Genomic DNA, 16,361 nt, shown 5'->3' on the forward strand with positions numbered 1-16,361 from the left:
TGTTTCATGCTACCAGAGCACTGTCTGTTCAGCACCTTCCAAGTCACCCAGTTTTCTGTGTGTCCAGGAGGGAACCTCTCATTTGGTATCAGCCATTGATTGAGGTTCTGGGTTTGAACCTGCCACTTTTGGACTTTCACTTGCTGAGGTGTTCCAGTGAGTGTCTCTGTAGATCTTAGAAAACTATTTCTTGATTTAAGTCATTGGCATTGTGGCTGATATCCAAACAGGGGCTGGGCCGGAGATGTCACTGCCTTGGTCCTTTGACTATTGGTTGCTACTTCCCGGCGGATGTCAGGTGGTGCAATACCGGCTGAACAGTGTAATTTCTCCAGTGGTTTAGGGCGCAGACACCTCGTGATAATACGGCATGTCTCATTAAGAGCCACATCCACTGTTTTAGTGTGGTAATATGTGTCCACACTGGTCACTTCTGGAGTGAGAGAATCAGCTGTCTACAAAAACGTTGCCCAGGGGACGCCCGGATATCTTGCAATCCTGCGGGGAGGTTTCCCTCATGTCCCCCCATGTTTATAGTATAAGCCACCGTGAAGACATATGGGGTTTTATTTTGCAGGGGTGAGCAACTATGGAAGATGCATGTGGTATATAAGCCCGCCAAGACACCTTAGAGAGCCAAACTTGCTCCTGCAAAATTAGTAATAATCTTTTTTTATGGGACAAGGATCATGTTTTGGTTTCAGAAGATATTTTGAGACAAAACGCTTTGTGAGAAGGTAAAGGATCCCAAGGGGGGAGTAGATCAATGCGTTCCAAACACTCCTCAGTAGCATTGGATGTGCGGGCTACAAAGCTAGCCCAGGGCGATACATACAACCCATGGACCCACATTTTCCCCATCTCTTCCTTGGGGGATAGTAGAGATTGGTGGTTTTCATGTTCTCAACAGAGGACATTAGATACCAGAGTGAATGTATTGTTGTTTGTTAGAAAATGACACAAGAACTCAAGGTTCTCTATAGTCAAATGAATAAGTGTCAAACTGGTTTGAATGCATTAGGATTGGAGGAATTGGGTTTTTAGGACAGACACTGTTTAGGACAAGATACAAAAAGTCAAGAATCCCCTTTATGTTTAACAGCTATAGATGGTAACCTATCTACCACCACTTTCTAGATAGTTATTACATATGAGATGGAGAGACGAGATGGGAAGAATGGGGACAAATTGGGTAGATGATAGTGCTCTTTGGCAGCCTTTTCCTGTTACTTATAGGTTTTGTGTTATACAAATCAAACCACAAGTTGCTCATGGGAAAAAAAAACCGCAACCTTGGTGCAGCAGTAGTAGCTTTTGATCCTGTTGTCTTCCATCTCCTCTTGATATGTCAGCATATACTGCAGTTCAGACTGACGCCCAGAATTCCTTGTGTTTCACAGTCGCAGTTTCTTGAAGCTTATCTGCTCTTCATTCATGACTAAACATGTGTACAGTAATTTGACCCTTCATTTATGCTGCTACCTTGTTGAACATTGCTCCTATAATATATAGTTCTTTCGCTGGGGAGTGGGAGTCTTGTGGCAATGTAGTGTCAGAGAAAGAGGAGCAAAGAGATGTATGTGGCTTTGTGACGATGTCTCCTGGTGTGTTAAACTAATTTCTTGCTCTGTCAAACAAGCAGCTAGTTTTTGTTATTTATCATTATTAATGAGTTGAAGTATTAATATAGATGTAGATCTTAAACTGGTGACTTTAAGTTAGAGCTAATTACTTTTTTTTTGGTTTCTTAAAATATCTTTCTTTGCATACAATTTTAGTTATCCAGCTGAATGAAACGCAATCTAAAGAAGTCTGTACTAAAATGCTAATTAACGAATAGCCAGAAAATATTCTGTTGGGTTTAAATTTTCTGTTGGGTTTAAATAATATCTATTTGTGATGAATCTAAAATGTATCAGCAAACAACAACTCAGCTATTGCATATATTTTATTGCATGAAGATTGTGTTTTTGTTTCCTTAATTGGAGTAAAATGTTGAAATGCATACAGAGGCAAATAAGGCTTCATTTTCTACTCTTTTTCTAGAACACTTCAGTAATGGAGGATCAGAATGAAGATGAGTCTCCAAAGAAGAGCACACTATGGCAGGTAGGTTCCGTTGTCTTCCCAAAATTTCCAGTAAGCAGATTTATTTTATTTTATTTTAAAATGCATTCAATTTAGTATGTCCTTCATTCTCCTCTTTAAAAACCACTTTTAAAGATTGGTGTTGGCATTCACTCACATTTTATGGATTCGGATACTATTTGTATCTTTGGAAATTTGACAGAAATAAGAACTTCCAAACAACATGCTTAAAATTTTTCGAATTCTCTTTTATTGAGCAGTGTATTGAACTTTGCATAGACACAGTTCATCCTTTTTGAGTTCATGGCAGTCAGTTGGGAGATTATGGAATTGATTGTGTTCATGAAAAAAGAACCCACTTTTATCTTGCATGTAATACTGGTATTGTAGTGTTCACATCGTTGTTGTTTCTTGTTCTCAAATTTCAAATAACACTTTGGTCAGCTGCATCCAACTTCTGTAAAGTTATAGAGTTGGAAGAGGCCATCCTGTCCAACTCACTGCCATGCAGGAACACAGAACCAAATCATCTTCAACAGATGACCATCCAGAGAAGGAGACTCCATCGCACTCTGAGGCAGCATATTCCTCTGCTAAACAGCTCTTACCATTAGGAAATTCTTCCTAATGTTTAGATGGAACCTTTTTTCTTGTAATATGAATTCATTTCTTCATGTCCTGGTTTCTAGAGCCATTCCCTCCAAGTGTTTTGGACTTCAACTCCCACCATTCCTAACAGTCTCAGGTCCCTTCCTTTCTTCCCTCAGCCACTTAAGCTGAGTTCTGGGCCCATAACAATTTTGCCCCCTACTCAATGTGGCATCCTTTCAAATAGTTAAACAATAGCTATCATGTCACCTCTAGAAAATGAATTGATGCCACTTGACATTTCTCAGTCAATGGTTGAAGCTGAATAGTGTCCAAGTGATACATTAATATATAGCCCAATAGCCGTTACATTTTAGTATGTCGACATCCAGCATATATAAATTATTCAGTAGATTTTTAACAATTAATTGCACTGTCTGGGTCTTTATAGATGGGACTGGGTCTTTATAGATGGATTCCCTCAGTCACATATTCAGGCTTTCTTGCCAATCAAAGTGTCTTTTAGGCCTTTTTGCAGCTGTGCTTGCATTTCTCAACAGGCACTAGATGGTGCTGTGAGTGCAATGATGGAAATTCTCATCAGAGATTAGGAATATAATTCACATATAACTTCCAGTCCTAAAAGGTTAATAGTTGTGGAAATAAGCCTAACTAGCTCTCTTGCCATTCCTGAATGTGTTGTATTATGAGGGAATACCTTAAGTCAAGTGACAGCAATTTAAAGCTAAATAGAAATAAAATGCATCCAAATAGAAATAAAATGCTGAAAGATTATACCAAATAATGTACAAATTATTGCTGGAAAAGAAACTTCTCTTATTTATCACTTATTTAATAGCATCTTAAAAGAGTATCAAACTCTTCGGGATAATGTTGTCACATGGAAAAATTTAATACCCAGTCTAAACTCATTGGACATTTCCCTAATACTTTAATAGTTAAAATTGAAATGCTGATACTTAATTCTGTGTTTTGTCTTCTTTTTTAAAAAAAACCAGATAAGCAATGGAACTTCATCTGTGATAGTCTCAAGGAAACGACCATCTGAAGGAAACTACGAAAAGGAAAAGGATTTGTGCATTAAATACTTTGACCAGTGGTCTGAATCGGATCAGGTCGAATTTGTGGAACACCTTATTTCACGAATGTGTCACTATCAGCATGGACATATTAATTCTTACTTAAAGCCCATGTTGCAAAGGGATTTCATCACTGCATTACCAGGTAAGTTCCATCATAGCAATAAAAAAGCAGTATAATTCTGGATCTTGTACTTTGCTGTGACCATGTGTCATTATTTATTAATAGAGTCAATATCTTGTATAGTTCAGTATACTTTCCCCAGTTTTGTCTGAATAATTTCAGTGGCCACTGGATGCCAGTATTGTTCCATTTATATATAGTCTGTGAAACATATGGAGGGGGTGGTGTGGAATGGATTTGGGTTTGATTTTAAAATGGGATTGTATTTGAAGTGCATATTGTTCTATTAATATTCTTTGCATCTTAAACACTACATACAAGATTTGGCTAGTACTGCATTTTACTTATTACTGCATTTTCTACATGTTGTTACAAGCTGATTCAGAAGTGTAGGTGCTCTTTCAGCTTATTTGATATTTTAGTATTAATTCTCAGTCCATGGTTTTAAGACTAGCCTCATTAGCCCCCCCTTTTTTTAGTATTTTGTGATCTCAATAATTGTATACATTCCATGTATATACAGTTATTGAACTAAACACCATTGTTATAGATTCCCCATTCTCTGATCCTGAACAATCATTTGAAAATAAAGTCATGTTTAGATTTAGAATTTGCTAGGATAGGTGCCAAATGCATTATACAATGATTTTGATAATTCACCAAACTAAAAGGTAGAAATAAAGCTATGTCAATTCATTATTTGTAGATATTGAGACCTTTGTGGCTGTCTCAATAGATGCTGTGCAACAAATCCATGGAGTTACTGTTCTCTAGTTCTGGTATCTTGAATATATTGCTTATTTGTTTTCCTGTGGTTCCTCTTAGTTGCTCAGGGTATTATAGTTAATATTGCTTGGGAAAACTTCTCATCTCAGTTATTAGCTCCAGACAGATGTAGCTAAGAAGACAAAATGACATTTGTTTGAGTTTTGCAAATACATCTCAGTTGAGAATTCTTATAAGAAACTATACATGAAGAAGAAGGTGTCTCTCCTAAGATTCACAGATGTGCTATTAAATATGGAGAACTTCTGCAAGAATGTCTGCCTTTTAGGCTATGGGAGAAAGAAAATGATTCAATATGATTGAAAATTAGAATCCCATTCACAAAAATGTAATTCTTTGATGTGACTTGGGTGCAGAATAAAAGGGGATGGAGTTGGCTGGTTGAGAATGGCAGGTTGATACTGTATGCAAGGAGATTTTGAACCTAAAACCCAGCAAAAGGACAAAGTTGTTCAATTTGGCAAGCAGTTAAACTCATCAGAATTCACCTCAACCAGCATGCCAAAAAAGGGTGTTTTCTGGTTGGTTTACTTTCATTGAATTTGCCGCAATTCTGTCTGGGATCTTGAATGAGTTGCTTTGCTTTGTCTGCCCTAAACATCTGCTTGTCATCCTCAATAACATCAGTACTCTTGCAGACATCCAGAAATGTGCTAAAGAGAGATAGAGCAGAAAAGTTTTGTTCACACATTGTGGCATCAGGAGGTGCTCTGGAGGAGATAATGTTATTTGTATCTTTCTCATATGGTTATCTATCTTCTGCATTTTCCTTCTGAATCTCCATTATTTTGTCTATCTCCTATCTTTTTTGTGCTTATTTTTTCATCATACACATGCTCGTTGCTATCAACTTCCCTTGCCTCCCTCCTACACATCTGTCTGGTGGAAATGAGCTTTCCTCACTGCTTTCACTGGCGTAAAATTCTCCCCAAACCAAAGTCTTTTAACTCTTGAATATTTTTCTCAATATGCAACTGCTCATTATTAAATCATTTTTTAAAAGCTTCCATTGCTACTTCACCTCCCTTGCTTCTTCCCCGCTGTTAAAGCTTCTTAATAGGGTTTTAAGGTCATCATTTACAACAGGGGTCCCTAAACAAAAGCCCGTGGGCCAGATACATCCCTGCATTGTCATTTACCTGGTCCCCAGCCTAAACTTTAGACTTAGGGCCGCTTCAAACCTGAAACAACTTGAAGGCACACAGCAATAATCCCAATTAACTTGATTATTTCATCAGCCAAAAGCAGTCCCACACATCCCATTGAAATACTGCTAAGTTTGTGTTAGTTAAAATAGTTCTTCATTTTGAATATTGTAGTTTTTAAGCTAAATGGTCTTGCCTCCTGATGAAAAGACCATAGAGAGGGACTAGGTTGAACCTCTCTTGGGAGGAGTTCCAAAACCTAGGAACAACCACCAAGAAGGCTGTCTCCCATGTTATTATCTGCTGAGCCTGGGACAATGATGGCATATTGCAACAGTCTTCCCCTGAAGAACATAAGACTTGGCTAAGCACATACATCTTTCAGATATTTATGTGCCTTTCAGATTGTCTGGACCGAAGGCGTATGAGACTTTATAGGTAAAATCCAGCACTTTGAATTGTCTCCTGAAATAAACTGGCAGCCAATGAAGCTGTTTCAGCAAGGGAGGTATATGCTGGAATTTTCCATACACTTGGTCACATGACTTGTTATATCATCAACCCAGTATCCCAGTCCCAGAATAGAAACTTCCTGTGTATGCACTGGTCATTTGTGCCATGTTCCTTCTACCACCCGAACCCCCCTATTCTTACCATGTAAGGATTTAATGTTTGAGATTCACCAATTCAGTAATCTTCAACCCTTACTCCTTTCTTGAACTGGCATAGGTTGCATTTTATGCTATCCTTCTCCAAATCCTTTTCAGTGAAATTGTTTAAAACTGTAGGTCTCAGTCTATGGTCCTCCAAGTGTTTTGGATTTCAACTCCCAGAAATCCCAGCCAGTTTATCAGCTCTTAGGAATTGTGGGAGCTGAAGTTCAAAACACCTAGAGGACCAAAGGTTGAGACCCACTGGTTTAAACCATCAAGGTGAAAGCATTTGTGGCTCTTTGGACTCAGTTTATCAGTGTCTGTGTATTTTGATCTCACAGTTAAATCTTATCTTGAGTTGATAATAAAATATTTAAAATTATTACTTGGAAAATTGTAGTTTAACATTCATGATTCATGTTTTTAGTTCTGGGAAATGGGTATAATACCAAAGTTTCAGAAACTTGAGAATTATCTTATCAGGCTTTGAATAAACTATGCCATATAAAGGTTTTGTTTGGTTTAACTTCATTAACCAATTAAAGGTCTATAATTTCTTCAGAATGTCTGAGACTTGGTATGTAAGACCAGTTTTTGCCTTATATGAAAAGCTGTTTCCATCTTCTGTGTCAGGTTTTGTGAGTTTTGCAGTCTTAAGAAACGTGGCAGTATTATATTACTAGCACTGTAAGTGAGAACTAATTGGAATAGAAAGATTTATGTTCTGGTTGAGTCTTAAAAATCTTAACATTATGAAAAAAAAAAAACCCTGATACATTTGCATAGCCTTGATTATGACACACAAATGGCCTTGGCAGTTTTACTCTGTCAGCTGTTCCGAATTAATTCCATAATTGGCTACCACTACATAAAAATATAATGTTCTGAAAAAGATAGTCTCATATAAACTTTTAAAAGAATGCAGAAGTAGCTCCCACTTGTTACCATCCATTCTAGATTTTGCACCTGTCCACATGCACATGAAATGGAAAATATTTGTGGTCTCTGGCTTCGTTTTAATGGAAAAAAGTGATAATTATGATATGAGTTCTCGAAAGAAGAAAGAAAGGTGGTAGAATGTTTAGTCTGCATAGTCTGTTCTTGTCAAGTTACTCTGTGGTTAGCACGTAGTGATGAAGGCATGTGCTTCAGAGTCTGCAAAACGGTGTGTCACATGCTTAACTGAAGGTTGCTAAAGCGGAGCCTCGTAATTGGGCCTGCAGGTGTTGGGTTGAAATGGCCTCAAATCCTCTTTCAGTTGACTGGGCTGAATTCTTGGACGTTTGATTGAGGAATAGTTTTTCATGGAACATGAGAAGGGAGAACTGTATTAGGAGGAGAATAGGGATGCTGCTGGAGCTGCAAAAATAGGCCAAAACCTTCCACTTTCTGTGTTATGCCTAGAATATTGTACATCATGTATAAATTGACCTCATGTATAAATTGAGGATAGGTTTTGAGGCCAAAATTATGGAAGGTTGAGGGTCATTCTGCTGAATGAGGAAAGTGTCAGTGATGCCATAGAGGGCCAGCAGCCATAGGCTGCTACTGCACAGACATTAAAAGTGACCATTGAAGGTAGGTGTACAATACTTTTGGGATCACACTCCCCTGCTGTGTTGCTACAATCCTTGCCAACTAGAGGCCATACTCTTGTACTTGAGCATTAGTTATCTACAGAGCAAGATACCCTGTGGGCCTTGTTTTACAGAAGTTCCTGCTTGTGTGTGTGAGAGAGACAGACAGACAGAGGGCCCTTCCAGGCGGGCCCTATATCCCAAGATCCGATCCCAGGTTTTCTGCTTTAAACTGGATTACATTAGTCCTCACTGCTAGATACTCCGGGATAAACGGAAAACCTGGGATCAGATCCTGGGATATATCGCCTGTCTGGAAGGACCTTGAGTGATTCTCTTGCTACTCTATTATGGTAACATGTGAGCAGCAAAAAAACTCCATAACTAATTAGCACAGTCATACATTTCATTTGCTTTTGTCTTAATTCTCTTCTGCTAAGGCCTCCCTGTTTTACTAAATATGGCAGACAGAGAGCAATCTCTAACAGAGTGTAATAGCCCAAAATTTATTAAAATGTAGCATCTAAAGATCTCAGCTGTATTAGAAAAAACGTTAACCAAATTAGCAATTAATGAGTTAAATTATTATTTTGACAGCCTTTAGAGTTAAGTGTGTAAAGCCTATTAAACATAATTTGGCTTACTCATAAAATAACTATACAGCTTAGAATAGTACATCTAAAAGCATAATTTATTCAGACAATTACACACTTGCCAGTTGTGAAAAGTAACCAAAGGTTCAATTTGGAAATGGAATAAAACTTCAATATACCTCAATAAAATAATTAGTTTTGCATTCTGAACTTCAGTCTCCTTCTAATGGATCAAACAGGTGCAGAAAACACTAATTCAGCAATAACAACAAAAGGAGGCACATTCCCCCATATGATTTTAATCAGTGCTAGTCTTGCTATATGAAACTTCTGAAGCAGGCAAGAAGAATCAAAAGCCTGTGTCACACAAATGTTCACTCAGTGTTTCGCTGAATTATGTTTCAAAGAGTGCCTGATTGCACCGATGGGCCAAATACATGATATTCTGCCACATTTTGAAAATTCCTTTCCTATATTAATTAGTAATCATTTTGAAGAAGTATAACCCAGGTAGTAATATATGAATGAGTTGTATTTAAATGTTTATTTGGCATTCTAAAATAAAATATTTTTATGATCCAATTTTTAACCAACAAAATTCAGGAGACCTAGGAAGAATTCTTGAGAGAAACATTGGAAATGTTTTTCTTCCAAAGGTTTCTGGTGTATTTTCATGCCTACTGAGCTGCAAAAACTAGTGTTTAGGTAGCACTGCTGTAGAAACTATAGCATTTGGGGTTTTTAATTTGGGGTCTGATTACTCATAGGTAGCAATCTCAGCCTATATAAGCAACCAAGTGTCTGTATTGCTAATGTTAGTATTGGAAAGTGAGCTGCTGCTAGCTTCCATTGTAAAGTCTTGGTTTCATCCATTAACTTTGGATTATAGAATTGTTTTGACCTGTTCAGTGCCAATTTTGCTTTACCACAAGAGAAAGGATGCTTGTGAAGTCTGAAGGAAATTAAAGTGTTTTTGAAATGCACAGGCTGTTAACATTTCTAAAATTTTTCTGTCATCTCTCAAAAGCTTATTGCCACTTCCGTCTTTCCATCTAATAAAGTCACCATGGAAACTTGTACTGGTTACATGCCACTGGCACACTAAAAGACAAATAGCTTTTGCGGTTGGTACGTTTGCTTTCTTTTCTTCCATTAATGTTGAGCAGCCTTTGATTTCAAGTGCTGTACAGCTATATATTGTCCAAAAGAAAAAAATGCACAGGATGTCAAACATAAGGCCTTGTTGCTGGTAGCAGTAATGATGTAGTCCCTGCTTCTGTTTCCTTCTACAAAATTGCTTTGATAAATCACCACAGGGTCAGAAGATATAGCATAGAGGTGTATTAAAAATGGGCAGTGTTTTGTAAACTACCATGGTGTAATAGTTTTAGTCTTGGACTTTGGGAGACGAGGGTTCAAATCCCTATTCAGCCATAACAATTGCGACAGTCATAAACACTTGGCCTCAAATAATGGCAAACCTTCTATAAGGAGATCATGCCAGGAAAATCCTATTATAGAGTTCACACGATAGTGCATAGCAATAGGAGATTGTAAGAGCTACTCCTTTATTAAGGTGTTATGTGTGCGTCTTCCTGCTCACTGAATAAACCCTGATTTATGCTCAGTATCTGAAGAGCTTCCCTGATGGAAAAGGCTATCAGTTTATATTGTAATGCAGTGCTACTCAAAGTTTCATTTTGTGGACCATGCTTGATCCTGAGCTATGTGCAGCTGGTGCTAGGAAGGCTTCAAGAAACAAAAGTTGTAACCAGTAATGCCAAATATGGTTCTCACTCAAAATGCATATGTTTTGGATAATTTGACTGTACTTATTTGAAGCACGAGGACTAAAACCCAAGCCTAGAGCTAAAAGCCATCTACTGACAACTGGAAATCTAACCTCACATCTTCTCCAGCTTGAGATGTAGCATTATCTGCTCTCCCTAAGCCATGTTATGTTGAAGCTTTTCTCAACATGAAAACAGATTCTCAGGCTACTGACTTCTACGCATAGTGCCAAATTATGTGGTGGTTTTTCCTGGACTGGCATAGAATATGCATAGCATTGGTTGCTAAGCTTGTACTTGTTGGGGTTTTTAAAAGGGAGCATAATGTGGTTCAAGACTGTACCTGGCTACTGTATTCATTCTGCCATAGTTATTTGAGTTAGTGCCAGCATCAGTTCCCATGCAAACAGTAGCCAGGAAAGAAGGTTTTTCTTTTCTTTTTTAAGTATGAAGTTCTTTGAATCTCTTTGCAGAGACGTAGAGAATCCGTTTCCTAAATTACCACCCCCTATCTTTCTGAGAAGGTGAAAAGAAGAGAGTTCACCAAATTCAATGTTTTTGTTTTGTCTTGTTCTGTTGTTGTGCATACTTGTTTCACATACTTCAGCCCACATATGCAACACATATATCCACATGAATATATTTTGGAAAGGGCACATTGCACACCATAAAGAGGATACTTTAAGCTAGACATTTGTTTACGTGCCTGAAAAGTTGAGAGAGAGGAACATCTACTTGATTGAAGACACCTTTAATGTAGCTTTATAGTTCCAAAATAAGATTTACTAGAAGTTCTCATAGTAATCAGGAAGAAAGGAGAATGCTGGATTCTGGACTTGTCAATGTTAATAAAACAATTTCCAGGCTATTTTATCAAGGACATTACTAAATTATTTATCAAATAGTTGGAACTAACCCTCCTTATTCAGTCCATGGTTTTCCTTCTTCCTAAGGCATGATATGTACCAAGATTTCATGTTGAAAAAAATTGGAAACTACCCTTAAGACTGCTTACTTTTAAAAACTTGCAGTTTAGGTTTATACTTAGGGATTTCATTTTTCCAATCTGATTAATTTGAAAACTGTAGAAAACTGTTTTATGAAATCAACAACAATTGAGCCTGAAAATAGAATAAAGTCATAGATGTGCTTTCAGTTCATAACCTACTAAATTCCTGAAATGAAATGTGCGTTAAAATTGCTTTACATTTAATCGTCCTGATCTTTTTCAAACAGTTTATTATCATATGATACACATTTTGACAGGCAGTAAAATGTGTAGGAAAAGTACAATACAAATATAGATTATATTTAGTAGTTTTGTTGCTTTATTTGTACTTGTGTTCAGGATTGAAGATGTCCTTATTGAAGGGAAGTGCCTTTTAGTTTTAAAAAAAAAACATTTGGAGACCAGTTAACCAACACTTGTAAGGATTGAAAGGTGGGATCTTAAAGATTTTCAAGGATTGATCAGAGCTGTACAGTCCTAGGAATGTGGCAGGTCGTACACGTAAAGTGGTTGGATTTGGATTTGGATTTGGACCCAGACTTGATTCCGGTAGTATCATTTGGATCTCTAGGCACTTTTCTTCCAGATGCCTGAATGCTTCTTTCACTCTTCATTTAGATATATTCCATTCTCCACAGTGAACCATAATGCTCTGTAAGTCAGTTTTATGTACAATTTTCATGGCTCTTCTCCGCAATGGTACAAGACCAGTCTGAAAGCATTTTTGTAAGACCATGCCAGACAATCCAGTGTTATAGTGTAAACAATGCCTTAGCAGGGGGTAGCTTGCTATGAAAAGACTAACAGTTTTGTGTTCTTTCTCTTTCTCTCTTTCAATAGAACAAGGCTTGGATCACATAGCGGAAAACATCCTCTCCTACCTTGATGCCAGGTCACTCTGTGCAGCAGAACTGGTTTGTAAAGAATGGCAGCGAGTTATTTCTGAAGGAATGCTGTGGAAGAAGCTTATTGAGAGAATGGTACGAACTGATCCACTCTGGAAGGGACTGTCAGAAAGAAGAGGCTGGTGGGTATATGTGCAAAATTGCACTTTCTTTCTTCTTTAGAAGAGAAGTATTTCTAAAATGTACTAGCAACTTCCAGCCTGATCAGTAATGGACAACTTACATTTCCATAGAAAAGGCTGTGAAATGGAAAATGTTATTTAACTCGTTGTAGTTACATGGTTTGATTGTACTTGCACGTTATGAGAGAGAATCTATAGGCCATCGGTCATCCAGGCTAGAAATGAAGAAATGTCCACCTTCCTAATTTTTATTTGTTGTGTTCCCATTGTGCTTTTGCATTGGCCTTATTAGTCACAGGATCCAAGGCACTGTTTCACTTCATTTTTCCCTTGCCCTTGCCTGTGGAAAGAGATAGATCATAACAGCTGTACAGTTATATAAGAAAAGCAAAAATGGGAGACCAGCAAACTTTTCCACCCCTTTCTTCTGTAGTTTTGTCTTCAGACACACATTTACTCACCACAGAGGCCTAGTCAGAGCTGGAGTCTCTGACTTTCCTTACATATTGTGAACAAGCAAGTGGCCTTAGGGAAAGTGGCTGGCTGGGTATAATCCATCCATACCTGATGCGTTTCTGCCAAAGTGGCAGTTGATGGTCCCATTCAGCAAGTGTATGAGTTACTGCAGCTGTTTAGAGTTTTTGAAATTGTTTGTTTGTTTGTTTTTTGTAATCAAAATTTCACCTCTTCCTCCCCTCTCTCTTTAATTATAGGGACCAGTACCTGTTTAAAAACAGACCCACAGATGGACCTCCTAATTCATTTTATAGGTCACTGTACCCAAAGATAATACAAGATATAGAGGTATGTTTTGGAAAACCTTGTTTTACGTTGCATTGAATTTGGAATAGCATTTTCATGAAACTTTCTTTGCTTGCTTTTAAAAAATGTTTTCCCGTGTGATAAGGATCTTGACTTGAATAAATGGGAGTTCTGTCTGTTCTTTTTTTTTTTTTAATATAAATTTTTATTACAGTACATTTTCAAGAAAATTACATGGTATATCGGGGATGGAGAGGAGAAAGGGGGAAAGGGAGTAGAGGCAGGGACGGTCAGGGGGTATTATTTAATTTTACAATATTTGTTAGGCTCTCTTGTATCAAAAAGTCTTAAAAACAAGGGGGGGGGGAAGAGGGAAGGGTGGGGGAGGAGGGGGGGGGAAACAGGCGGAAGGGGGGGGGTTGACTTCCGTATCCGGTTGCACCGCGTTTTTGAGTTGATCTGTTCACTTCGAGTCTTACTGTGATAGGGCTACTCCCTATATTTCTAAAGTGCTCGTAGGTTTATTCGCTCTCTCATCTTCCCGTTTACTTCTTATCTTCTTCAAGGAATCTATTAAGTAGATTCCAATCTGTCCTTTTTAGGGGACGGCCATATGAGTCCTTCAGAGCATAGGTTAGGATGTCCATTTCTTTGATCTCTAAAACTTTCTCTATCCATTCCTGTTCTGTCGGGGTTTCCTTTAGTTTCCAATTCTTAGCAAATACAATTCTTGCTGCTGATGTAAGATAAGTTAATAGGATATCTTCGTTTGTGCCTAGCTTCCATTCCTCTTTGAATATGCCTAATAGGTAACACTCTGCTCTTTCATCGATCTTGATGTTAAGTATTTTCTCACAGATTTTATTAATGTTCTTCCAGTATCTTTGGGCGACGGGGCAGGACCACCATTGATGGAAAAAGGTGCCTATTTGGACTCCACACTTCCAGCACTTGTTGTTTGCTGTTTTATACATCTGGCCGATTTTCTGGGGAGTTGTATACCAGCGATGGAACATTTTGTACCAATTTTCTTTTAGCACAATGGCATACGTGTATCTAATCTTTTTCGTCCAGATTAGCTCCCATTCGTGGAGGCTTATCGTCCTGCCTAGATTTCTAGCCCATTTGACCATGCAGTCTTTGATTTTTTCTTGTTCAGTAGCCCATTCTAGTAGGAGATTGTATATGGCAGTGATATTCTTCTTGTCTTTTTTCAAGATCTTTTCCCAGAATAAGTCTTTCTCTAGGAATCCCTTTTTCTGGTCTTTATTAAAGTGCTCCCTTAGCTGAAAGTATTGGAGCCATGAAAGTGAATTGAATTCCTTAGTAAGTTCTTCTTTCGTTTTCAAGTGAAGTGTTCGGTCTTTTTTTATCGTTGTAGTTCTGTAGGTAGGCCATTTCCTCCAGCCTAACAATCTCCTTTGTTCGGCTTCAATAGGGGAGAGCCACATGGGGATTTTCCCTAGATATAAGATGTTTTTATATTTTTCCCAGATCTTCAGAAGGGGTCTTCTAATTGCGTGGTTATTGAAGTTTTTTTCTTTTTTGGCTTGGTCTAGCCACAAATAGGCATGCCAGCCAATTCTCAAATTAAAGCCTTCCAGGGCTAGCGTTCCCTCTTTTTCCAGTAATATCCAGTCTTTTATCCAGGATATTCCGCAGGCGTCATGGTAGAGGCCCAGGTCAGGTAGGCCGAGGCCTCCTCTTTTGGTTGAATCAATCATACTTAGGTGTTTTATCCTGGGTTTCCCCCTGTCTGTTCTGTAAGACTGTTGTTATTTAGAATAATTTAAGGAAGAACTTTTAAGAACCAGCGGTCAATGAGTCAGTTTGGATTTGCTCAATATTCCATTGTCCCAACAAGAATATACCCATTCAGGCAATAGTACGGTGGTATGTCAACAGTTAGGCACATTCCATTGGTTCATTTGAGCTACTCTAGCTGGGACATATCACAAGATTTTGGCCTCTAGATTTCATCTGTAAAACAAACATGAGAAATAGGAAAGTAGCAAAACATATTTCCTGTGCTGGTCAGTGACCGAAATAAATGATTTGGTTTGATTTGAATTAAATATATATAGTATAAGCATAATACTGAGTCACAGGAGAAATCGTTATTAGCTATAATCTCCCAATGTGTTAACTCTTCACGTGAAGCTGCTTTGTAGATGTCTGTTACTTTACTTATTTCAGTAGAGGCATAAGAGCTGTGTCTTTGTTTCTTTGGGCTTCCATAAAGAGAATATTTAATTTCTTATTGGAAGGGAGTAACTTTAAATCTTACTTGGTTCCTCCTTCCCTTGACTTTGCCAAAAGTAATTGGGGAAGATTTTGGAGTTATTTCTTTAGCACTTCAGTGCATACATTTATACATGTGTCATAATACTGATGAACTGTCATCCCTTTCCTCGAGAGACATTTTAGAACCTCCTTTTTTTAATAAAACCAAAAAACCTTGGAATTAGGTCTCAGAGGAATCACTATTTTTTAAAAAGATTTGTATTTTGACATTAATTACAGGTGAAGGATACATAATAAAATTAAACAGCATTCCTGTACAATATTCATTTATATCCTGGTCATTACCAAATAATGGGATTCGTGGTGGCTTGCGATTTTAAAAATTACAGCTTAAGAGTAGAGTGCTGTTCCCATAAGCATGGTCATGGATTATGCCAATTGCATTCTATCTGGAAATTCACCAGGTTCAGGAAGGTTGAATGAATTTATGCTTCAGTTCAATCTTGCAATTTTAAACACTAATTCTTAAATACAGTGGCAGAGATAAATTATTCACAGCAAAGAACAAATCTAACTTGGCCCTTTTGATTGTCATTTAAATTTGAACCCAAAGATCCATGCTTCAGGACTGATGCTTGCTTTGAGGTCACATGAATTGGCTACTTGGCTCAGAGACTTTACATAAAGTTCACTCCTCAACAAGCATCTTGGTTCCTAAAATATCTCCAAAGAAAATAAAAATAGCAGAATGTTCTGGGGACAGCTATGTAGGGAAATTGTTTGGAAATAGGTACTACTCTGTCCCTCTATTTCCCACAGTGGCAACCAATGGCAAGAAGCTATTTAACGAGTGGCTTTATTGCATCCAGGGTGGT

At 37.8% G+C, this 16,361-nt stretch overlaps 1 protein-coding gene across 4 annotated transcripts in view; it reads left to right on the plus strand.

Annotated features, from left to right (window-relative positions):
* FBXW11 (F-box and WD repeat domain containing 11) overlaps nucleotides 1-16,361 on the plus strand; it is an 89,611-nt gene that overhangs the window by 55,340 nt on the left and 17,910 nt on the right. For all 4 annotated transcript variants that reach the window (XM_060786316.2, XM_060786333.2, XM_060786308.2 and 1 more), the window contains 4 exons: nucleotides 2,047-2,109; nucleotides 3,696-3,921; nucleotides 12,294-12,480; nucleotides 13,194-13,284. In XM_060786316.2, coding sequence (XP_060642299.1) covers nucleotides 2,047-2,109; nucleotides 3,696-3,921; nucleotides 12,294-12,480; nucleotides 13,194-13,284 — 567 coding nt within the window. The remainder of the gene's footprint in view (nucleotides 1-2,046; nucleotides 2,110-3,695; nucleotides 3,922-12,293; nucleotides 12,481-13,193; nucleotides 13,285-16,361) is intronic.

Source organism: Anolis sagrei, chromosome 1 (assembly GCF_037176765.1).
Source record: "Anolis sagrei isolate rAnoSag1 chromosome 1, rAnoSag1.mat, whole genome shotgun sequence".
NCBI classification, from domain to species: domain Eukaryota; kingdom Metazoa; phylum Chordata; class Lepidosauria; order Squamata; family Dactyloidae; genus Anolis; species Anolis sagrei.